At 38.3% G+C, this 26,079-nt stretch overlaps 1 protein-coding gene and 1 long non-coding RNA gene across 4 annotated transcripts; both read right to left on the minus strand.

Annotated features, from left to right (window-relative positions):
- Nucleotides 1-17,109: 17,109 nt before the first annotated feature.
- On the minus strand, nt 17,110-17,774 carry LOC133829391 (uncharacterized). 2 transcript variants are annotated; one of them, XR_009891742.1, is made up of 3 exons: nt 17,542-17,774; nt 17,273-17,415; nt 17,110-17,146 (listed from the first exon to the last, which is right to left on the minus strand). It is a non-coding gene; the product is annotated as an uncharacterized LOC133829391 (long non-coding RNA). The 2 variants fall into 2 exon arrangements; XR_009891739.1 differs by having other exon boundaries at nt 17,110-17,415.
- Nucleotides 17,775-21,116: 3,342 nt separating this feature from the next.
- On the minus strand, nt 21,117-22,745 carry LOC133829403 (pyruvate kinase isozyme G, chloroplastic-like). Of its 2 annotated transcripts, none has more exons than XR_009891754.1 (3): nt 22,680-22,745; nt 22,172-22,585; nt 21,117-21,492 (listed from the first exon to the last, which is right to left on the minus strand). XR_009891754.1 is itself a non-coding variant. In XM_062259161.1 (3 exons), exons 2-3 carry the CDS (start codon nt 22,229-22,231, stop codon nt 21,277-21,279), a joined length of 240 nt encoding a protein of 79 aa, XP_062115145.1. In that variant the 5' UTR covers nt 22,232-22,585; nt 22,680-22,745; the 3' UTR covers nt 21,125-21,276. The 2 variants fall into 2 exon arrangements, 1 of the variants encoding a protein (XP_062115145.1); XM_062259161.1 differs by having other exon boundaries at nt 21,125-21,456.
- Nucleotides 22,746-26,079: the final 3,334 nt, after the last annotated feature.

The following is a 26,079-nucleotide window of genomic DNA, read 5'->3' on the forward strand; positions in this document are numbered from 1 at the left end:
AATGGGTGGCAGCCACCGTCACCCATACGATTCCCTCCATCGCCTATAAGATATCCTTCACCTCCTCGCAGGAATGCTCAACCAGTTCGAGATGAGGACGAAAGACGTGCGGGGAGGAGACAAGGGACACAAGGAGGCTTTCCGGGAGCGGAGAGGCGCCCTATCTGAAAAAAGCCAAATGTCCCGATCTCGCACTGCAGAAACGAGGCGGCACGAAAAAGACCCATCTCAAAATAATCACGCGACAAGTTTTACTAGTGACGACTCCGAAGATACCAGATCGGTCAGCATACATGATCCAGGTCGAAAGAATACTGGGAGCTGCAGGAATCGCTCCAACCTACGGGAACACTTGAATCAGAGTCGGGGTAATGTTAACCCGATGAACCCGGACCTGAGGGATCGCTTAAATAGGCGTAAAGACCCCTTGCGGAGGCGCGAACCTGGAATTGTGATCGACGACAACCAATTCCAGACAAGACCCTTCGCGGACCCAGTCCAGGAAAGAATTGATCAGTTAGAAAAGACCTTCAGGCTTTTGAAAAATGAGCAAGGTCAGGATCGATATGAAGATTCTGATGAGAAGCTTGAGCCGTTTGCTCCTCATATTTCCAACACACCATTTCCCCAAGGATTTCGGATCCCTCACTTCCCATCGTTTGAGGGAAAGTCCGACCCGTACAGCCATTTGAGTACATTCAATACCATAATGAGAGCAAGTAACGTGGGTTACGAGCACAGATGCATGTTCTTTCCAGCATCACTGACAGGGCCAGCCAAAAGCTGGTTCAAAAAATATAGAAGACACTCAATAACTTCTTGGGATTAGCTGTCTAAAGACTTCAAGAAGCAGTTCAAAGCCATGATGGGGGTTAGACATGAGGCATCAACCCTGACTAACGTTCGGCAGCAGCCAAGTGAGACATTGAAAAGTTACCTTACAAGGTTTAACTTGGAAGTTGCCCGAGCTCGGAATGTGGATGACAGCGGTCACTTAATGGCTGTCCAAGCTGGAGTTATGCCAGGAAGTGCTCTCTGGGACGACATGCAGCGAAAACCGGTGAGGTCCCTAACCGAGTTTAACAAACGGCACAGAGGTTTGTCAATGTAGAGGAAGCGAGGTCGACACTTAATGTGACTTCCCAGCCCGTAACTACAACGATAAACGTAAACTCTGCCTCAACCTCGGCGGACCCACCAGCTTCAAAGCTTGCTGCGGAAAACCCTTCCAAGAGAAAAAAGAACGAAGGGAATAACCCCAAGGCTGAAGGAGGAAAGAAAAAGAAGGGGGAGAGATATTTCTCCGTGTACAGAGTGTACACCGAGCTCAACGAGTCTCGGGAGAACATATACCTGGCTAATGAAAACCAGGTCCCCTTCAGGCGTCCAGACCCAATGAGAAATCAGAAGTCCAAGAGGGACTCCAGCAAATATTGCTGGTTTCACAGAGACACCGGGCATACTACTGATGAATGTCGACAGCTGAAAGACGAGATCGAAGGGTTGATCTCGAGAGGTTATTTCAGGCAATATGTCAAGAACCAGAGTACTAATCAAGCGACCACGAGCCAGAGAGAAGCCGCGCCGCAGCCCACACAAAACAACAATTCCCAAGCTAGGGAAGAAGATAGCCCCCCGCCGATAGATGGAGAAGACATGATAACCATCTCGGGAGGGCCTCATCCCGCGGGCATGGGCAGAAATGCCCAAAAGAGATACGTTAATGAGCTAAAGACTGGGGACGAGTCTCCCTATGAACCCGAACCTAGAGCTCCAAAAATTCAAAAGATTGAATCCCAACCAATAACCTTCACTGAGGAAGACGCGTCCCATGTTCATTTTCCTCACCATGATCCACTAGTCATCACTCTCCAGCTGGCAAATAAAAGGGTCCATCGAGTTCTCATAGACAATGGGAGCTCAGTTAACATTCTCTATAAAGAAACCCTTGAAAAGATGGGACTCTCCCTTCGCGACCTGAAAGCATGTGCGACTACGCTATACGGCTTTTCAGGAGAAGGAACCGCCTGCATGGGGTCCATCGAATTCCCCGTGACCTTGGGAGACTACCCAGTCTCAACAACCAAGATGATGGAGTTCATGGTAGTAAACCTGCCTTCGGCCTACAACGTGCTGCTCGGGATACCCGCCCTGGTTGGGCTGGGGGCAGTCTCGTCCGTAAGGCATCTGGCCATTAAGTTCCCGACCCCTAGTGGCGTCGGGACGCTGAAGGGAGATCAGTTAGCTGGAAGGGAATGCTACAAAATTTCCTTAAGAGGAAAGAAACAGACGAGTGCACAAGCACTCGTCATTGTTCAAAGTAAAGACGGGACGGTCTTGGAGATTGATGAAGAAATCAATCCAAGGGTTGAGGAGAAAGCTGACCTCGAACCCTTAGAAGAGCTCGAAGAGATTCAGCTCGAAGAGTTCGATCCCTCGAAAAAGGTAAAGGTTGGAAAACACCTCCAGGAAGAGACCAAATAGCAACTAATTTTCTTTTTGAAGAGAAACCAGGACGTCTTCGCATGGTCACATTCGAACATGGTAGGAATAAGTCCGAACATAGCAAGCCACGTGCTAAATATTGATAAAAGCTTCCCTCCGAAGCAGCAAAAGCGAAGACAGCTGGATGACGACAGAAAGAAGGCACTGAAGGAGGAGGTCGACAGGTTAAAAGCAAACCGATTCATTAGGGATGATTTTTACCCTGACTGGGTAGCCAATCCGGTGTTGGTCCCAAAACCTAATGGGACATGGCGAACCTGTATTGACTATTCGGACCTCAACAAAGCTTGCCCGAAGGATTGTTTTCCCTTACCGAGGATTGACCAGCTCGTGGATGCCACGGCGGAGCATGGACTGATGTCGTTCATGGATGCCTATTCTGGATATAACCAGATTCCCATGCATGCCCCCGACCAGGAACATACGAGCTTCATAACGGATAAGGGGCTATACTGCTACAATGTCATGCCATTCGGGCTCAAAAATGCTGGGGCCACATACCAGCGGCTCGTGAATATGATGTTTTTAGAACAAACAGGGAACAACATGGAAGTTTATGTTGACAACATGCTTGTCAAGTCTCAACTTAACAATAACCATGTTGATGACCTCGAAGAGTGCTTTGGCGTGCTCCGGAAGTATAACATGAAACTAAATCCTCAAAAGTGCACCTTCGGGGTATCTTCAGGAAAATTCCTGGGCTTTATCATGAACGCTCATGGAATAGAAGCCAACCCTGACAAGATCCAGGCTCTGATCGACATGCCCTCACCTCGAAGACACAAGGATGTCCAAAGTTTGACCGGCAGGATGGCGGCACTAAGTAGGTTTATATCAAAATCTACAGACCGTTGTCTTCTGTTTTTCAACCTTTTGAGGGGAGGCAAGAAATTTGAATGGACGAAGGAGTGCGAGTTGGCCTTCCAAGAGCTTAAAAAGCACCTCGCAGAACCCCCCATCTTATCAAAACCTATTACGGGAGAAATACTGTACTTATATCTTTCCACCACCGAACATGCAATAAGTGCAGTTCTCATGCGAGAAGAAGAAAAGGTACAGAGACCCGTCTATTACATCAGCAAAAGGTTACTGGGGGCAGAGTCGAGATACCCCTTGATGGAAAAGCTGGCTCTCAGCTTATTTCATTCATCTCGTAAACTTTGACCCTACTTTCAGACGCACCCCATCCATGTGCTGACTGATCAACCCCTTAGGCAAGTCCTGTCTAAACCGGAGGCTTCAGGTCGACTTCTTAAATGGGCAGTCGAACTCGGACAATTCGAGATCATTTACCACCCGAGGACGACCATTAGGGCACAGGCATTGACAGACTTTATAGTGGAATGTACTGGCATGACCAACGATGAAGTTATAACCCCGGCCCACGAGCTGTGGAAACTCTACGTCGATGGTTCATCTAATGAAAATGGATCGGTGGCAGGGGTCATTTTGATTACCCCCGCAGGGAGCAGATTTCATTCTGCCTTAAGGTTCAACTTCAAGGCGTCGAATAACGAGGCCGAATACGAGGCTTTACTGGCGGGACTTCGTATAGCCAAAGAGCTCAAAGCTAAAGCAATACATTGCTACAGCGACTCCCAGCTTGTGGTTAATCAAATCTTGGGAGAATACTAGGCTCGTGGCACGAAAATGGCAGCTTACTTAGAGAAGGAAAAATCCGCATTGGAACATTTCGAGTTTTATGCGATCGAACAAGTTTCCCGAGAGAAAAACTCAAATGCAGATGCCTTAGCTCGGCTCGCTACTTCCACTGAGAATGATGAGCTAAACGTTGTGCCCATAGAACACCTCTCGGCACCTAGCATTAATGAGCCGGAGGAGGAGGACATGTATATGATTGAGTCCGAGCCTACCTGGATGACCCCGATAGTCGAATATCTCGAGACCGGAGTCCTTCCGAAAGATCGGAACTAGGCTCGAAAATTAATGTATCAACTTCCCCGTTACACCATTTTGGACGGAAAGCTATATAGAAGGGGATATTCCATGCCATTACTTCGGTGTGTGACTCCACCCGAAGCCAAAAAGATCATCGAAGAAATTCATGAAGGGTTCTGTGGAGACCATACTGGGGGGCATAGCCTGTCCAAGAAAATCATACGCCAAGGTTATTTCTGGCCTACCATTAAATCAGATTCTTTCGAGTACGTAAAGAAATGCGATAAATGCCAGAGATTCGCCATGATTCCTCGAGCTCCACCATCCGAGCTGACCATGATGACTTCCCCATGGCCCTTTGCGGTATGGGAAATAGACCTCATAGGCTCTCTCCCAACTGGCAAGGGCGGTGTGAAGTATGCTGTAGTCGCCGTAGATTACTTCACAAAGTGGACGGAGGCTGAACCGTTCGCAACAATAACTTCCAAAAAAGTCCTTGAATTCATGGTAAAAAACATCGTATGCCGATATGGGATGCTGAGGAAAATTGTATCCGACAACGGAACCCAGTTCGATAGCGACTTGTTCACCAACTTTTGCTAAAAGAATGATATAATAAAGAGTTTTTCGTCAGTAGCTCATCCCCAGGCGAATGGCTAGGTCGAAGCTGTAAACAAAACTCTCAAGAGTTCGCTAAAGAAAAAGCTGGAGGAAGCAAAGGGACGATGGCCTGAAGAGTTGCCCCAAGTCCTATGGGGATATAGGACAACAACTCGAACATCAACGGGACATACCCCATTCTCTCTAGCATATGGTTGTGAAGTTATGTTGCCTATTGAGGTCAAAATCCCAACAATACGAACTCACATTTATGACCAAAGCTCGAACCACACTCAGCTCGAAGAAACCTTAGACTTGATCGAAGAAAGAAGAAACGAAGCTCAGTTGAGGAATGCTGCCTACCAGCAACGAGCTACCAGGTACTTCAACAAGAGGGTTCGAGATCGAAAGTTCGGTGTGGGAGATCTGGTGCTAAGGCGTGTATTTTTGGCAACACGAGATCCAGCAGCTGGCGTACTTGGGCCAAATTGGGAAGGACCATACCAGGTAGAATCAGTCATCCGGCCTAGTGTTTACAAGCTAGCGAGATTGGATGGGAGCCTGGTGCCGCGAGCATGGAATGGCGAACACCTAAGACCTTACTACCAATAGTATAGGAAGGATGTTGCCTGTAACCATGTTTGTTTATCTATACTGATTTGTCTCCTTTTGGATTTCATCAAATAAAGATCTATTTCGTTCAATATGTTATGTTTTTCTTTATTTTTGCAACCTCTCTTAATTTAATAACCTATGCACACTCATAGGATATTAAGGGGGCATCATTGGTATATATACCATCAGCTTGAGAAATAAAATAAACATATACACGAAATACATGCAAGTGTTTGGAGATAACCAAATGCGCTAGTTGGGACAGTTTGGATATAACCAAGCTGTCAAAAATGTATAAGTGTTTGGATGTAACCAAATGCGCGAGCTAGGATAATTTGGATATAACCAAATTATTAAAAACATATAAGTGTATGGATTACAAACCAATCACAACCTTGGTTTGGAGCAAACCAGCTAGAACTAATCGACGATAAGTTGGAACCTAAACCTACTTCGAGATAAGTTGAGATCGAGGCTAGAGTATCTTATAGAAAAATAGTTTCGAACTCATAACCTCGGAGAAATAACCGAGGATGAGAAAAAGTAACTAAACAATAAGATATAACTAAACCATTTGCACTACACACCATACAAGTACTTTCGGGTTCATGGTTAAAGTAATATCCGACCTTGATAAACAACGAGATCGGAAGCGGATAATTCGATCAAACGGTGCATGAATGCATTGAGTCTCGAGCCTAAATCCAAACTATGTTTGTACGAATAAATAAACATATACGATTCTTTAATGTAAAATGTGCAAAATATTTCAAACCAAGAAATGTAAAGCATATGTGTTAAAATAAAAAGAAATTGTATCAGCCCTACAGGCATAAATTAAAGTAATTACAAAAATAAAGGGATGCAGCCCCGAGGTGAGGTTCAGGAAAGAGCAGTTCCCTTGGCCTTCTCAGCATCAGTGGCACTAGACCCCTCAGGACGAATAGCATGACTATCCTTCTGAGCAGCCTCCCGAGCAGCCTCATTCGCCTCAAGTCGGGCATTCCACCGCTCTACATACTTCGCCTCAAGAGGACCTAGGAAGCTGGTATTGAGGTCGGCATTATCGACCCAGATTTTGTACATGGCTTGGTCGACCGCTTTTTCCTTCTTCTCTTTGAACTCGTCAAAGAGGCGGCCTTCTCGTTTTCCATTATCTCGAAAGTGGCAGCTTTCTCCTCCTCGAGTTTGGCATTAGCCTTCTCCAGCTCTGCAAGATGAGTCTTCACCTGTTCAAGCTCGGCCTTCACCTTCTCAAGCTCAGACTTTGAGTCTTTGAGTTCATCACCCATTTTAAGCTGGAGATCCCTCGACTCTTGGGCCAGAGACATGCTCATATGCACCTCGTTGGTTAGCTTATAATTAAGATGTGCCGAAACGACGAGGGCCTGAAACACAAAGGATGAATCAGAGCACAAGCCAAGACATAAGAAATTAAAGGAGAGTTGCGAAAATTACCGCGGTAGTAAGTTCAATACTCTTATCATAAAGAGTATTACAGTCTGGGGCCTTATGTACAAGATCCCAGTGGTCAGCACCGAATCCTGAAAAACTCTGACCCACTCGAGAAAGGACGTCCGAGCTAAGTACAGCTCCTTGGGTCCCAGCAGTTCCATCAAGCACGAACTCTTCAACATGAGGTCGGGTCGACGGCAGGAGTACCTTGGAAATTGAGGGTTTCTTCGGAGGTCGGCCGGTTGTTAGCTGAGTTGCGGCTGGAGGAAGCGTGGCAGGCGCAGGCGAAACAGATGCATCAACCTGGGCATTCGGCTCCTCAGCTGTGCTCACAGCAGTTTGAGTCGTTGGGGTCTTCTCAGTGCGCCTGGGGACTTTGGATGGCCGATCAGATCTCCGCGAGCCTCTCGGGTGTTTACTCTTTTGAGCTCCCTCATCGCTGAAGAGCACGGCGTCAAGGTCGGGATCCATAGCACCTGCATAGTTCCAATCGAAGTTAAACATAATGAAAACAAACTTGGAAGATAAGAAAAAAAAAACCAAGTAGAGAAAGACCTAACTGGAACTCTCCCCCAAGCTTGAGCTCGGAGACCATGAAATTCCCCCATCTTCAGAAAATGCGGGGGGAGTACCTTCCCTATAGGTGGACGTCAACCTCGAAAGGTCCCTATAGTCATTGGTCCCATATTGGACAGCTATTCCGTCCCACACCTCGTTCAGACTATACATAGTGTCATACTTCCCGAGCCAACTATCAAACCTATGAACCCGATCATCTACCCAAGTCCATATATAGAAATGGTCCCTATTTTCCTTGCATAATACTAACCTATCAGGTTTGTATTTTAATAGGGTGGGGGACCACATTTTTGAGCTTAGGATGACTGTACCTTGATCATCCGAGCTCAAGCTCGAGGCTTTGTCGTTGGCCTCGTTCCCCGATTGCGGGCTCCGTCGGGGAATCAGAGGAGGGGGCCTCACCTCTCTCCTTGGAGGGAGGATGCCTATTGGCAAAGGCACGAGCTCCCAGAGGTCGTACTTTTTGTTGGACCAATCTGAGGTGGACTGGCCATCTCCCAAAAGCCCGCAAGCTCGGAGCTTACTCTCATGCAAAAGATATGAGAGAGACCTCCTACCATAAGAGAGTTGGAGCAGAGCCTCTCTATGCTCCTTCATCATGTCATTGGGAGTAGGACGGTGATAGTTGGTTGGAAAATAAAACACATTTCAACTAAGTACGAGCCTACAGACAAAAGTCCGAGCACAGAGATAAAGAGGGTTTGGGTACTTACGAATCAGTCTGAATGAGTAGTATCGAGACGGGGACAGGCCATCTGTCCAGAAGAAGGCCTTCTTAAAGTCAGGAGGATGGTTGGGAAGATCCTCAAACACCTTTTTCTCCTTGGGATAGCTCGAAAGATAGTAGAAGTCGTCCCCTCCCCGAGCTCGGGAGGGATTGATTTTCAAACAAAAGAGGTACAAGATCTCTTCTGGCGTGGGTCCTTCCCACTTCAACTCGTGGTACAACGACTTCAGGGCAGACAAAACCCTGTAAGAATTAGTGTTAAGTTGGAATGGAGCCAACCCAACAAAGTTTGTGAAGTCCTTGAAGAAAGACTTCAAAGGCAGTAATGCTCTTGCCTTCATATGCTCCTGGCTCCAAGCCGCATACCTCAGCTTGTTATTAGGATTTCCATCTCCTGGGGCACGACAGCTTCGCTCGCTGGAAGTAGGGGCTCGACACCTTAAGGAGCTTGACAGCCTAAGACCGTGGAAGGCCAGGATATCAGTTATTTGGCCTAGCGAGGTAACCGAGATCCAGTAGTGCTTGGCCTCGAAGAAATCCCTCCTCGGTTGCGAGGTAGAAGGCTCCCCCATCAGTGAGAATTGGAGCTCTCCCGGACTGTACGCGATGGTCACTTTTAACTTAGGGTCGAAGGGGATCGGCCTGGGCCCTGAATCAGATTCCGGATAAAGAGCCTCTCGAAGGGTTTTCCTCTTCTTTTCTACGACTTCGATGATTTGGCGGTGATAGTGAGCTCGGGTTTCCTCCTGTTCGCGCGCGAGATCTTATTCACGAATTAGACGTTGGTTCCGAGCAAACAGCGACTCTGGGCTCGGGGTTTTTGGCGAATACAGAATTGCCAGGAATGACCCCCACCGTCTTTCCAGATTCTGTGACATCTAGCGAGAAAGAAAAAATGGTGAGGGCCATGCATGCAAGGATTCAAGAATTGCGAGCTTGACAAGACAAACTCGGAGAATGCTTGGGTACGAAACGAGCTCGATACTAAAAACCCGATTAAGAGTCGGAACGTGTGTTCTACGAGAAAAAGGAGGGGAGTGAATAAATTTTTTGAAAATCCTGAAATATCAGGGAAAAAGGGTGACAGTTATTCAGAAATGGTAATCTTGGGTATCGTACGTTCTTTAAAACCAAGATTTTGTACTCGATATCTTGGTGTGCAAGATATGTCTTTTAAATTTTGGAAAACCCAGAAAAAAGAGACCTTGTTCTACATCAAAACTAGATTTGGAACCAGTGACTTAAACCTAGCATGGAGATTTAAACATGAAAGCCTATCGGTCAGAGCTTCCTAGCGTGTCAAACTACGAAAATAAACCAGTGCACTCCCAGAAATAAAAGAACAACACAGACAGAAATCGACATAAAGGAAAACGAAAAGATCATCAGATACTTACACAATGATGGCGATTGCAGAGAAATCGTTGATTGAAGGAGAGGCTGCAGGTATAACCTTACGGTCTCGAACAAACTGGCGGTCCTTTGTTTCTTTGGCAAGGAGAACATGCAAAAGCAAAAAGCTTTCTGGGATGGCTTCTGGTTTTGCCTATTTTCTTTTTTCTCTGATGAGTGTAAAATAAGAGGAAGAAGATGACCAGGGCCTTATATATAGATGGTAAAAAGTGGTAAAAAAGGGATTAATCTGAGCCATTGGCCAGAATCCTTATAAAATCCGATGGTCAGGGACTAATGACATGATGGCACTGAAAAGGTGGCAGGCGAACGATCGTGGGCGGATTTCCAAGGTACTCGAGTACCTTGGATGGGCAATACCCGACTGACACGTGTCCACCCTCAAGTATGTGTGACGGTGCGGTTCTCGAAGATAGTAGTTCAAAAGTTTCCTTCTCATAGGATTCGAACAAATACTTTTGAGGGGGCAAAATGTTACACCCAGATTTCTAGCCTTAAGAATTGTGATCTCGAAAGCTGGATTCGTTAGGAATGGGCTCGTAATGTCTGGAACACGTGTCCGCAACCTAGGCACTGGACCTACAAGCAGCGGGCAACCTCGAAGATGGCAGCCTCGAAACCATTACAAGCTCGAAAGACAGACATCAAAGCACGTCTGTTCTCGGATGGCCTCGGATCAGGGGCTCCGAGCCTGACATAAGTATGAGCTCGAAGTCACATGATCTCGGGGAAATGCCATAGCTCGAAAGTCAGTAAGGGACATGGGTGGGAACATCACTGACAATGTAGATTGATAACTTTGAATATCCTAGTGAGTCATTTTGGGGAGACGCGGTCTACATTGATTGTTGTAAATCCCCTATAATAAAGGGATATTTATTGTTCAGTTATACGCCCCCTGATCTTCAGGGGACGTTTCCTTGTATATAGGATTACATGCTTTTAATGCCATTAAATTTATTTACATATACAGAATAACTTCCCGAAATGTGTGGGGTAGTATTATGAAATCTCCTCTATAAATAGAGGGGTCATGCACCATGAAAGGGGACCGAATTTTTGTAATATTGAGAGAAAACTCTAGAGAATTCATTCTTGAAGAATTTCCAGAGATCATCTTAAGTTTTAACAACAAAGACTCGTGGACTAGGCAGAGTTAACTGCTGAACCACGTAAAAAATCCCATTTGTTTTATCGTATTTTCTTGGCCATAATTACTTATTGTTTTCGTGCTCTTATTTCACTGTTAACGAAAAACGGCGTCAACAGAATAATTTAATTTAATTTAATACAAGTGTTAAAAATTAATAATGATTAATTAAATAGTTAATATTATTAATTAGATAATATTAACTATTAAATTATCTAATTAATAATATTAACTATTATTAAATTATTTTCATATAGAAATTGAAAATTTTATTTAATAAAAGTTTTTACAATTAATAATGATAAATTAAAAATTACTACATATCTTATAATAATTTATTTTTTTGTCCCGGTATGCTTGTGATTAATGGTTGTTGACTACAACCATCAACTACAGGGATATCGGCACAGAAATGATAAGTTTAAAATATTAATAATAGAATAATGAATGATTTTTTTTTAATTTGAATAAAATTATCTAATAAAACATCATAAAATAACATAAGATATTATAATATTGCATAAGATTTAAAAAATGATAACAAATTTTTTTGTTATCCATTCCTATTCACATTACTAAAACTCACAGCCTCTTGTAACACTTTAGATGGCGATTGACAAGACTTGGACAACATTGAGAAATCGTGCTTGTCAAGAATATTGGAATGGTCTACAATCTTTTTTGACGATGGCCTCGGGATATAAGGATTCTGATGGAAGAATTAGGTGTCCCCTCCTTTTTATTACCACGACGTCCCTGCAGGATCTCAGACGTCACATCCTAGGCGTCGTGACTTTGGGGATTCATCGCAGCAGCAACATCCACAGCAGATGTATGGTCAATTTGTGAGTTTGTCGCAGCAACAGAGATATGGTCAGTTTGAGAGTTTATTGCATCAGTCTCCCTCGCCGCGACCACATACTCGATAATTTCGATCATCTTCGCAGCAGCACTCTCCACAAGCACCACAGTTTGCTTCACCACTATTGCCGTGCCCTAATACTAGTGATCAAGATATTGACCTTAATGAATATTTTACACCTGGTTGGCCCGATCAAAACAATAATAATTAGATTACGTTTTTTAATTATATTAAGACAATTGAAATTTTATTATGTTTATTTTATAATTAGTTCATATGTAATTAAAATGAGACAATTTATATTTTTATTATGTTAATTTTATGATTAATTATAATGCTATTTTTGTTTGATGAATATTAATTGTGTTATTAATTATAATTTATGTTAAATATTATTATTTTTAAATAAGTATTATATGTATATTTATTATGAAATAAAATAAAATAAAATATTAGTATTTTATTACCGGCGGATTAATAGAGGCGGAACCCGCTGTTATTAAATGAGTCAAACGAGTTGACAGTGTTATACATTACCGGCGGAGCCCCGCCTCTATTAATCCGCCGGTATTAATACAATACCGGCGGGTGTGTCAGTCAGTCGGTAATTCTGCTAATACCGACCGATTATTACCGGCGGACTGCCGCCGGTAATATAAATTACTGGCGGATACACCTCTTATTACCGACGGAACCCTCCGCCGGCAATACTACATTTTTTTGTAGTGACATAATATATACTATAGAGGTACATTGGGAAAATATTTTTTTTTATAATTATTTGTTACTTTTTTATATATAATTATTGAGACTATTCATCTTATGACAATTTGGTATTATTACTATAATAACCCAATAATGCGGTCCAAAGGTAAGGCATGCCATCACCTTCAACTCTATTAAAAAAAACATATTCCAAGTATACGTATTAATGTTCCATTTTATAAACTATCAAAATATCCAATGTTATACTTACTTTTTCCTTACCACATAAATTTGGTTGTAAAATAAATGCCACTATTCCTTAAAAAAAACAATAATTTATCATGCAATTTATGCATTTGTTTGGGCAGGCAAAACATATTACATTTTACGATTATCACTAAACCCCAATAGGAATAAAAATACCAAATATTTTGGATAACTGGTGTTGATGATAAGAACTCGTCAATGAATTAAGGTTAGAAAACTCGAAGACTTAACAAGAAACTTATGGACTTAGAAGAACTTGTAGAAACTTAGAGAAAAATTGTAGAAGAACAATGGAAGAAAACTTGTATATTGCTATTAGAATAGTCTGGTGTTACAAGAATTTTCCAACCCCTCTCAGGTGAAGGAGGGTCATATTTATAGGCGAGCATTATTGGCTCTAGATATGTAACGACCCGGATTTTCAAGACTCAATAATGCGGAAATATAAATGTTTTCATTTGACAAAATGTCTCAAAAACCCGTAAAAAAACTTTTAAAAAAAATCGTATGGCCATACTTAACATTTAATTACAACATATTTTATAAAGAGTAGAGTGAGCCTAGTTTAGGAAAATTACACAACATTTCCAAAAATAAAACGGCTTCCCAAAAGGTCGGTCCACATGTACATTTGTAAGGTAGACTCTAGCGCTCACTGCTCTGCCTTGCCTTTGTTCTTACCTACAACAGGAAACAACTTGGTAAGCGAAAACACTTAGTAAGTTCAACCTTAAAACAACAGCATGTAGAGAATTAGGGTTCCAGATCCATACAGACCATACACAATTAATTTCAAGAACGCAAAGCATCCTATCAAACTTATGGTCATGCCTGATAACCGTGACAAACTATTTCATATAAAAGGATAAATTCCTATACTCAGAAAATCCCAGAACAAACAGATATATTATATCACAACTATATCTTATCAACAAATATATATATCCATGCACTTAAAAAATCCCAGAGCAAGCAGATATAATATAGCAAAATATAATTCGAGACCAACGCTCGTCAATTTCCAACAATTTGGGCATAACACGCTCTCCATCATAAATGCTAATCTGTAAGAGAGAACTGAGTCTCAACACTAAGATCTAGCCAATAAATATCCCCATCAAGGGTAACTATCGTGTTATCTAGGGCATCGCTACTTATCCAAGAAAAAATCCCTCACAAGGGTAACCATCAAGTTACCTAGGGCATCACTACTTATCCAAGAGTGTAATCGAAGTTACATGGTTTTACAGAGACTTCTATGTTAATCAGTGGTGCTGGTGAGCATTTGCCCCTAGGATGTCCAGCCTCACTCAAACTTGGCAACCCCTAGTATCTCTAGGCATTCTCACTAAATGGCCAATATTCACGGCTGCTATCCGCACTACAAGAAAAAATGCTTTTAATAACACCGAAAATGTGTTTTCAAAACATACTATAACACTTTTTGATGTGTTAAGACCGACTATGTTATCGTAGGTCAGGGTACTTTACATAACACTTTATCATTGTTATACAGATGTGTTATTATACTATCAACGATAACACACTTTCTGTGTTATTTTAATATATAGATAAGTGTTTAATTATGCTATTTATAGTCGATTATATAACACATTTCAATACTTATAAATTTGTGTTATACTACAATTTAGTATAACACTTTTTTGTGTTATACTACACTTTAGTATAACACTTTTTTTGTGTTATACTACACTTTAGTATAACACATTTTTTGTGTTATACTACACTTTAGTATAACATTATTTGTGTTATATAATGAAGTTTGCATAACACAATTCTTTGCATAAAAAGTGTTATTGTAATAGATATTATAACACAATTTTCGTATTATTGTTATATTTAGATATGTTTAAATTCTCATTATATATTTTATTTATATAACACTAATTTATTCTATTATATTTTAATTTTTTTTATATATTTAAATTAGCTTTCTAATATATACTAGTATCATCAAATGAACTTGATTTTCAAATAACAAAAAGTAAGAACATTCAATATTGTATTAACAATCCACAAATTAGTTTAAAACATTCAACATTGTCATCAGCAACAAAATGTTCTTTAAGTATTCAAGGAGTCTTAAATAGTCAACATAGTTAAAAGTTACTACTTTCAACACAAAATATTCTTATTGATATGACTGTCAGAATTTACAACATAACAAAGTACTGCATCTACAAGGCTTCCCAGAGGAAACCTCAATTACTTTTAGACTCTACTGGCCCAGAGGAAACCTCAATTACTGGCAGCTTCCCATCACCAGCATTACCTGGTTGGACGTCCATAAACTCTTTGGTGGAAAATACAGCAATAAAAGAAGCAGGCTGTATAGAACACAAAGTTCAATATAAACAGTTAATGAGAAATCCCACAATGAAACAACGAAAAATTACCTAAGAGTGATACACTTATTGACACCAGAAAACATATAAAAATGTCAAAAAGTAGCACACCTGATAACGAGCAGCAGCAGTGAAAAGATTGACGGTAGCAACAAATAAGTCTTCATTTTCTTCAGATTGCTCTAGTAGAATAAAGCTTACAGAATATTTCAAATCAGCAACCTAGACGGTGTATTAATTAAAATATATTAAATGAGAAACAATGGGTCAGTTGTTCAAATAAAAAAATTAATGATCAGGAAAGAAAATGCATTAACTCGAACACGCTAAACCTATTTTTCATTTAGACCAAAGCTGATTGCAGAAAAATATGGTGGCAAGAAATCTACTGTCATCAACAACATTGACAGTACTTTAGTGGCGCCAATCTGTATGGCCTGCATGGATAAGTTAAAACTCCTTAGTAAAATGTAGTAAAGATTGACAACAATATAGGAATAGCCAGTCTACATACAACCATTAAACCATAAAAGGGGTCCAAAGCATATAAAGGATACAACAAGTTTGTCCCAGGCTGTGTGCTCAACACAATTTCTCATTAATAATGATGGAAACCTTGCACTTAATGCCATAGTCAATCTATAATTAGATCCATTTTACATGAATAGACTTTCACGTTTTAGCATGGGGATACACCAATTGAAGTCAAGCATGACGAAACAAATGCAAGTAAAACTATGCCGTATCCATCCCGTCAATATCAAACAATGAAGTTTACTTATGATATGAAACTATGAGTTTCATTAGTATTAAAAGCCATGATTGATACCAACAAAATAGATACACACTAAAGATATGCCAAGGTCCAATATAAATTTTTTCTGTGGAAGAAATCACTTCATTGTGTCTCTTTGGGTTTCCTCAACCAAAGAATTTAGGGACTGCCCCTTCTTTTTGTATCTACCATTACTAGATAGTGTGCTTCAATATATATTAATATATACATATACACATATACAATTTACATGCACAATTCACAAAATGTTGGTGATGAACGAATGTGTGAGTCTAAATTGAGAAAATCAGAAGACCAAAAAAGAAAAAGAAAAAGAACACCAACAAAATAAAAGAATCTTTAAGTGTTGTTTTTGAATGCATAACAGGCAGAGAATTTCCCCTCAAATAAGAGGAAACAACATAATATGAAAAAGGTTTTCAGTTCAAGCATCGAGAGAATCCTTACAGGATTGCGAAAATAAGATACCAAGGAGACAACAACAGTAACTATAGATATTGGTTTTGTTGCAGATGACAAAACTGATTGAAGAAATATGGGGAGGCTGGAAGATGTATCCTGAAAAATTTAAATAACAGAACATCATCTCTTGTAATTAAAAAGTACTAATCACAGAATCAACAAAAATCATAAAGAGAGAATTCTATTAACAAAGGTATATTTTGCAGCTTTAGACAAACAAAATTTTTGAATTCTGGCCCAAAAAATAGTTAGTCAAAAGATCATAATATAATTACTCTTCTTTGCAGCAAAGAAGGTTAATAATTTGCAATCCTCAAAAGGAGTAGCTCTCAAAGTTAGCATGTAGTTTGCTTCCAGAAGGCCTGAGGTAGTCCCTGCACAAGCACTTCTCATAGCAACTGTTATAGTTTCCCACACCCTAAATATTGTAAAGTTAGGGGGGAACCCCAGTTTCGAACTTGGGCTCGCTAAGCAGGTCTATGGGATTTCTGGGTATAAAATATTTTTGCTATGAGAACAATGTTCAGATTTAACTACATCTAATAACCATAGCACCAAGAATTGCCAACATCTATGTTACTAATTCCAACTTGGGCCAAGAATAAAAAAGTAGCCATCTGTTTAATGGACAATGTACCTTAGGAAATTTGGCAAGCACATTGTATAGAATATCCAAAACAAATGATATAGCAAGTGATAAACCTTCAATTTCTGTGACATCAAAGAGACGGCTAACATGAAGTTTCTGCAATATAAATGGAAAAAAACAAGACAAAAGAAGAAAAAGATTATAGGAAGAAAAATGCTCAAATCAGTGAAGAAACAAAATTAAATAGCAAATTTTGACCAAACAGAATCAGAGCATTCAGACCTCCAATGCTTGTGAAGTCCTGCAAACAATCCGAAAAAGAGCACTATGGATTGAAGAATCAGAAGTAACATGTCCCAGATGACCCTAACCAGCTTTCCAGCGTATGATGTCAACGCGATACCTTTTTTAATCAGTTTAAGCACCTAAAATAGATTAATTAAAAAAGAAAGAAAATCAGACTGACTTGTAAAGAACAACCAGTCTTTAAAATATTGACATCTGATGTGTAGAACTATATTAAACTTGGCAAATCAAACTAAAGGCCTTACCTCAAGGAACCATTAGAGACAGTATCAAGAATATTTGTATTTAAAGCCACATCAAATAAATTTGCCTTAACAGCTGCTGCAGAAACATATGAAGGGCAACTGACCAAAAAAAAAAAAAACAATGTAAAAGTCATCATAATCAGAAGTAAGGCTATAGGCAAGCAAACAATTTAAGTATATGCCAAGAGGCCCACAAAACATTTTAACACCGTGAAGTTCTGGGGTTTGTAGCATTCAAGCACTTAAATAAGTAAGCAATCCAATTCACCAACATGCATTGCAGTAGTCATTACAGTAGTCATTATGCTAAGTCAAGCTAATTTCAGCAGCCATGCTAAGTAAAGGTAAGACCATTTTTGAACTATGGATTGGCCTTTCTTTCAAAAAATTTAAGTTTTGTAACTTGTACAGTTTTGAGTTAAGCTATTTTGTTGAAAGGAGAATCAAAATATAATTTATCAGTCACTTTTTCTGTACAGAATGAAATTTCATTTACTGAGACTGTCAAGCAAGAACACAAAATCAAAAAGAAAAAAAAAATATAAAAGCCATCCATAAGAGTGCCAATGTAGAACTTAAAACAATGATTACCATGTCAAGACAAACTAATTGAATACTTTTCACACATCTAAATTCAAAAGGGAGATAGGGGCATTGGTAAGAAGATTAAATGCTTTAATTCAATGGACCATTCATATACCAAACCACATTGGAACATTAAGAGGTTTAAGTTTTGGTTTAGAGTTTCAAAATCATGTCTTGTAACTCATCTTGCAAGGAATTAATATATCCAAATGATTAAACAATTGAACTATTTGCAGGTTATTTCATTTCTAACATTTCTTTTAGGTGGTTTTCGAAGAGAAACATACTTTAACTCATTCATAGCACTTACAACTGATGCATACTTGCATCGAAGAAATTTCAACTATAAGAAAATCCAAAAGTACCACTAATGCACTTTTATTTTATACTAAATAAGCCATTTGTTGATAAGCATCATCTTAAATCAACTATATATGAATACGAGCAAAAATATAAGAGAAAATATTAGGCAAAATGTGACTTGAAGTAAATCAGCAAAAGCAACCAAGAATGAATACAATAATACATTTTTAATAGAGTTATTTTACTGTGTTATTGAAAGTAGACTTTCTTGTAGTTAAAAGCAAACCAAGTTAGTCTCAAATTATAAAATATCCATGCTTTGTTGGAGAACTATAAAATTATTTATATGAAGTTTCTTAGTGACTTTCCCTTCCCAGTGACTTTTTGTTATTTTGTTTCTAATTAGTTCATTTATTTTGAATAAAAAATGAAACTAATACTTCCTTCTGTGATGTGTGAGTTTTTTTGGAGGTGTAATAGGTACCAAAATTATCCAATAAAAAACGTAGAATTTTGTTAAGAAGTTAACTAGAACAACTACTTACTTATTAGCTATTGTATTTAAAATTTAATTACTTGATGCTCAAACAATTGAGTACATAATTAGAGCAGCAAGACAATTGTAATAATTGAGTACATAATTAATCAACTTTTTAATTAATGTGGTGAGACTTTATAAAAATTAACTATAGAGAATAATTGAATCAACAAAAAATATATATTATATGCAAATTAAATAATGTACGTGTAGTGGCTTCTTTTATTTTATTTTTGTTTGTTTGAGAAATGTAGAGGCTTCTTTATTATGTACATTAAAAAAGACAACTTGCAAATTACTAGAACACCTGCATTAGAAACCAACAACACAAACTACAATTCATAAACTAAAAAACACAGGAAATGAGAGAGAAACAACTACTACCAGAATAGACTAAGCATTGTAATCATTGACGTTATTATTGTCCCAATCCACTGAACCATAAAATACCACTTTTTTTAGCATACTCACAAACATGCTTTGGATTAAAAAAAACACTTTGGATTAAAAAAGTTTTGGGCATTTATGTTTGTTTTGTTTAAGAGTAACATAGACCACAGTTACCTTACACTACCTTGAACCTCAATACAAACAAACATTCCAAAAACTAACCCAGAACTTTTTCAAAGAAGCAAAGGACAATAGATATAAGGCAAGAAAACCTACCTCTGGAACCAGAGCAGAGGAGACCGACGATAGATTAGCAGCGACGTGCAGCTTCAACAATCGTTCGGGTGCCTTGGGTTCAATATCACTGTATTGTTAAAAAAATAAGAAATTCGGGTAAAAAGAAACAACACTTGTAATACTGCTACTGAACAAAAACCATTTTAGAAAATTTTCTTTTTTTTTTGGGTTATTGGGGGAAAAAGATATAAAAGCAAGGTGCCAGAGCCAAAAGGAAAGCAAGGAAACAAAAAAAGAATGTTTGAGTCCTTGTCAAATAGAAATTGTCTGATGCCCACTGGTGGATAGCACTAATTACTAGTACAATCATCAGAAGAACCAAAAGAAATGCCACACCAATCTGTTGCAAATAAAAAAAAGACGTCTTTAAAAAGGTAAACACCAAAAACAAGGAAAATAAGGAGGGTCTGTAAGTTATTTCTCAGCGTCCAAGGTTTAACTACTACTGTAACAACAAATATTGCACCAAGCAGAAGACGAAGACCAAGAGTAACAAATAGATATACCACTCGAGAGAGTCTCCAATTATCATCTTTCTGAAAAGCAGATGAAAACAATTTCCATGGAAAAATAATTATTTTTATAATGTCAAATGTCTAAAAGCAGCAAAATTTAACTAAAAACTACATATACAAAAAGCAGAATAAGTATGCTAACCATTTGTAAAATCCACAAGAAAGAGACAGTAGAGCTGGAATGCAGATCAAAGGAAGCAAAGCATCATGGAAATCAACCTTGGAAAGTTGATGCGGCAACTACCAAATCCCGTACTGCAATTGCAAAGTGAGAAACTTTCATTTATTGTGGTGATTTATAAGACTTTAGTTCTTAGAAAAATTGTTGATATGATGCACCATTTGAACAAGATGTGTATTATCAACTAAATTAATAAGATGTGTATTTTGAAATAAACATGCGCTTCCTTATCAATTATCAGGTATTTCAATGCCTACTTTGATAAATAAATAATTAAAATGCAAATTTAAGAGCACTGAAAAACTCTGGTGTGTGCTGCTCAATAGAGCAATGGGGCTGTGACCCTAGTAATAGCCTATGCACCTTTTGCACTTTGAGATTTAGTAAGCACTTGCAAAACACAAACTTTATATGCCCCATGAAAATTGATGAAGGAATGGCACCTTAAAATCACTTGTGCCACAACTGTTTTTATAAAGTATTTAAATGCCAGATTCCAGGCATTATTTTGTATTTATCACATTGAGGATATGTAAGGCAGTTATCTTTGATGTTGAGAACAATTTGGCTAGGACAACAGAAACTGACAAGCATTCCACTATTTTTTCGCTTTCATTCTTCAGTTTTATTGAGAATTTTGACACTATTTTGGTTATATCATTAGAAAGGACAAGACAGAAAATTTGCATCAGACAAGAGGAAAAAGTCATACATAACTGAAAACTCTAAAGTGTCTAAGAATCATTAACATTTTTTTAACTAGAGAATACTACTATAATTATTTTTGTGGGATACACATTACTACAAAGAAAGCAAAAAATTTAGAAAACAAACATATTTATTGAGTTTTGATAATACTTTTTCAATAGCCATTGCACATTGAAAATATATTAAGAGGCCACCCAAGGCCAAATGAATTAGTTAACTTACTTTCCGTGGGCAGTTTCTCTAGAAAGCATGACCGCATCAGCACCTTCCCGTACTGCAATTGCAATGTCAGAGACTTCTGCCCTTGTTGGCGTAGGATGATTAATCATGCTCTCCAGCATGTTTGTTGCTACAATAACTGGTTTCTGCATTCTCTGACACCTTCTAATTATGTCCTCCTGTACGTAACAAGGAAATTTCATTCATGACAGAATCTGAGACAAATTCAAGATTTTAACTTCAGTATTTTAAATAATAATCATTTGAAAAGATGAACTTATCATATATACATATATATATGGGCCCAAAGACATGAAAAGGAGATAAATACGCTGCATGCACTAAGCAGGGATGTCAATATATTTTCAATGATATGATATGCTACATCATGAATAAAATGTTCTACATATGGTTATTCAAACTGTTTCCCAAAGCCACAATGTGCAGCATTCCTTGAATAAGTCAAATGATTAGCAGTTAGTCACGTCTTTATCAGTCTACCTCAAGATGTGCCTATGTTATAAATGGCTGAGAATTATTTTCTAGCCTCACTTTGTGAATGAGTTTCCCTTTTAGTAAGGAAAAAAAATGTGAATGGATTTGATTTTCCCCAACTTGGTCCAAGAATTGATGCATAAAAGTCAAAGCTTTTCTTATTATGCATTAATCAGCAACTAATACTTTATCAAGTAGTGTTCACAGCAAGTGAAAAGGAGTCCTCGTTATTCCACCAGGAAAAGAGATTCCAAACAGAAATAATATTACTTGAAAAAATTATCGAAACCACAATATTTCAAAATCCTTTAATACTCTTAAGTATAAATGCCATCAACTTTCTCTACAACGTGCATGATATAGAAGTAATAAAAACGATAACTAAAATCCATGTCTTACCTGTAACAGAGGAACATCCTCAATCGGAAGTTCAGTTCCAAGGTCCCCACGAGCAACCATTGCTTAGTAATAAACTTGTTAATATGATGAATAAAAAGATATGAATTCTTCTGTTCTTTAGCAGAACTGAACATGTGGTTTAGCTCTTTTTCTGTAATTCCTTATCCTTCTCAATGATTTGGATAATGTTTTGAATAAAATAATGAGAGAGAGAGAGGGGGGTACGATACCAACAATGATCACTGAAGGGTGGATAGGTGTACTAAAGATATAATCTATGACTAAATAAGTGACCACTGATTCACAAAGAGACACTGGAACTAACCCCATCAGATGTAGGAATAATTGAATGAAGATTTGGGATAGAGTCTGCACTTTCAATTTTTACAATCACGTGAATGTCTGCATTGCAACCTAGAAAAGAGATTTTAAAAAAATCAGTTCTAAACAAGTAACTGGAGTAAAAAAACTGGTACTGAACAAACTGATGATAGAAATAATAATTTACTTTTAAGGTAATCTTTCAACTCATGAACCACTCTAGCATCTTTTACAAAAGAGACAGCATAGAAATAAAATAAAATAGAGAAGATAACATCTTGAATACATCTTTTCCCCTACATTGTTTCACTTTCAAAAAAGAGAAATCAAGTTAAAGTGTATCCAATTAATATGGACTTTAGTACAAGTGAATCAACATATTTGCCTTAGTCATAGGCGTATATGTAGAGACCAAATAAACAATAATCCTATTAATTCAAGCAAAAAAAGTAACATAAAGAGTTTAAAATAAAATAAATCTCTTATAAGTTCTAACTAATCCATAAAATCTAACATTTGATGTATTCAATTCCACATCTTTAATAACGTAGTAGAGCGCATAAGATTACTTTTATTACCATATCACAATGAAAACATATTAGTTCATAGACACTGAAAATATATATAAGAATCAATAAATACATATATCCAAGATATAATATCCAAAGAGATCTTAATGCAACAAATTATTTTGAGATGAAATTTCAAAACATGTACAAGTTAGATTCCAGGTACTTTAGTAAAAGGATAGAAATTAACAACTTGTACTATCTAAATAATGGTAGTTATAATTAGGACTACAAAAGCATAACCTATCTTTAAAGTTTGTCCCATTGGTTTTCAATGTCCAACTCCTTAACTTGTACTTGTAATGTGTTGCTTACAATACCAAATTAAAGAACAATAATACTTAGCTTTACTCAAGCTCATGTATTCATCTGGATTAATATGTAAATACCTACAGTACCAGAGAGCTTTCAGCTTCGCTTGATCAGTATAACAAATTCAATGATCGATATTAATATGTAAATACCTAGCAGCATCACAAGTGCTTTGAGTTTCTACCCTTGTACTGAAATACAGATGCAAAAAGAAAGCAAGACAAGAAAACAAAACAAAACAAACCAAGCAAAACCAAAAGGAGAGAGACTAGAAATAGGAAAAAAAAAGGAACAAGGCAGTCAAGCACCAGCTTCGCAGAACAATCTTTTCAACATATATTATTAAATTAAACCTATAAATATATGTATGTGGTTCTTGGAAACAAACATACCTAAATGGCTACTGGCTAACCACTCAAAAATATTATTTTATATGAACCAAGTAAATATATCAAAGTCAGTCAAAAGTTGGAAATTTACCAAAAACAAAATGCTAATAATTAACCAAATCAAAGAGATGGGAAGTTATATATATGATCACCAGAATCCGAAGAAAGCGAGAGAGCTTTGAATTGACACTCGACCCTTTGAAGAAAAAACATGGCTTCCTTAAAGGGTTTTGAGAGCTCTTCCTTGTACTTGGTCAACATCTCGCAGTATGCCTCCATGAACTGATCCAAAGCCAGATCTTCGCCGAGGCAGTCGGTGCTCATGTGGCCCATTGGGGCTACTGATGAGCAAGCTTCTTCCAGTCTAGCAATCACCTCGGGCGGTGCTCCAACCTTTGTATATACACATATTATTGAATCTATCAGTGTATATATATATTAAAAAATTATTTGTAAGAACATGTATATATAACAACATAAGAATAGCAAAAGAATCAAATCATGCATCATTGGATTGCTTTGGTTGCAGAATCTTTGAACAAGTGAAGAATTCTCCCCCAGTTTCTCAACAAATAAACAAGGCCTTAAACCACAAACAATACCTCTGTTTGTTTCCTCAACAAATTAATAAAAAAAACCAAAACAATAATCACTCATTTTGTGGTTCCAAGAAACCAATCAATCCAGGTAAAATGACGTTTTCTCATTTTCTGATTACTCATTACATATATAACCATTAACAACAAGAAAAAGAACATAAAAATATTGAGCGCATTTTCTCAGTAACCAAACAGAGTTTTCTTTAATTGAAGTTGAAACAAACCTCCACTCAAGCCACTGGTCCGAGTTAGGTCGATATCGTAGGGGCTGGACTCAACGTCAAGACCAGAACGGACCTTGTCGGGAAGCCTAGAGATGAATTCGATCCTGAGCGAGTTAATAGAGCATCCTCGACTGAGTCAGCGATTCCGACGACCGTTATCACTCGGTCACTGGAATGGTTGGAGAGGATCCGTCACTAGAAGGGTTGGAGCACCTCATCGTCGCACAACCGTTATCACTCGGTCTCCGACTTCGCTCTTCCGGTGACTGAGAGGCTCCTTCCATTCGTTGAGGCTCTTGTAGGAGGTTGCGTTGGAAAGAGGTGGTGGTGTTCAAGGTTCGATCTTTACCAATTTTTTCAAATAGGTTTAAGAAAATTGATTAGAAGAAGAAGAGGAAGACGGTAACCCTAACTGGGTATAGCTTGAGGATGGTCAGAAGTGTTTAGAGGTTTGGAAATAAAAAAGTTGAGGCAAATAAAAAAGTAAAAAGTAGAAGACTTTACTAAGACGCGGGCTCCAAAATTTTGTACCGCCAATTTTTTTCCCACCAATTGTTTTATTATTTGATGTATCATAATACTTTTTCAATACTATTATATTTATATGTTATGGAAAGGGGTATTTGGTGTAGTGCCGGGAATAACTTATCAGAGCACTTGCTCAGGTTCTAACCGTTCACTGATTAAGTAAGTATGAGGGCCCCTAGGTCCCATCCATTTTGGCACCCCTAGGTTTAACCAGCAATCCTCACCTCTTGGCCACTCGTCGCGGTAATGAACCGGACATAATAAAATCAAGCAGTGTGACGGGGATCAGCCGTCTAAGATATGACGGATATCTACTGTTCATATTTTCTAAATCAACACCCACTAGACTAACGTCTCTAAGAAAATTTCTAAGACAATGTGTATATGTGCATGTGTCCCTATACTAACATACAATACAATTGTCGTTTCATGTTGCAGCCACACAATATAAGTTGACTTACTTGGTGTCCTTAGCACTCATCAGGATTTCACCCTCCAACACTCAGTCCAGTTATGCTTAGCCAATACTGTAGTTATCCATACAGTATACTCGGATTAATTATGGCACGCATAATTCATTATTATTATTTTGGGCAGTTTGGTCATTTTCAAAAATTATTTGTAAGGATTAAAGATCCTTATTTGGTTTTAAACTCATTAAGAAAATTCATACAAAAATATTTGAGACTAAACCCTAAGTCTTAGGGAGACCTACCCTATGGTCTCGATACCTAGGCTCGGGCATCACAATAGTATTTTCCCACAATCCACTAAAAATCTTTTTCTTTAAAAGTTTCGCTATTAACCCGTACTTTCAACAGTCGGTAAAACATATAAAAGATTTTAGTTGGTATTATATCCCGAAAATACTAATTAAATTCCTTAATTATTTTTTCAAGAAAATAAACTCTTAATTTTCCTTTTATTTTTCTTAAGGTCTTAATCTCTAAAAATTGTTTTAAGAAA

This window comes from Humulus lupulus, chromosome 1, assembly GCF_963169125.1.
Source record: "Humulus lupulus chromosome 1, drHumLupu1.1, whole genome shotgun sequence".
NCBI lineage: Eukaryota > Viridiplantae > Streptophyta > Magnoliopsida > Rosales > Cannabaceae > Humulus > Humulus lupulus.

Bases quoted from the DNA above. Each gene is read 5' to 3' on its own strand.
- LOC133829403 (XM_062259161.1), bottom strand. From the start codon at position 22,231: ATGGTTGCTCGTGGGGACCTTGGAACTGAACTTCCGATTGAGGATGTT. The intron at 21,457-22,171 runs GTAAGACATGGA...TGTTACGTACAG, and splicing joins AGGATGTTCCTCTGTTACAG to GAGGACATAATTAGAAGGTG.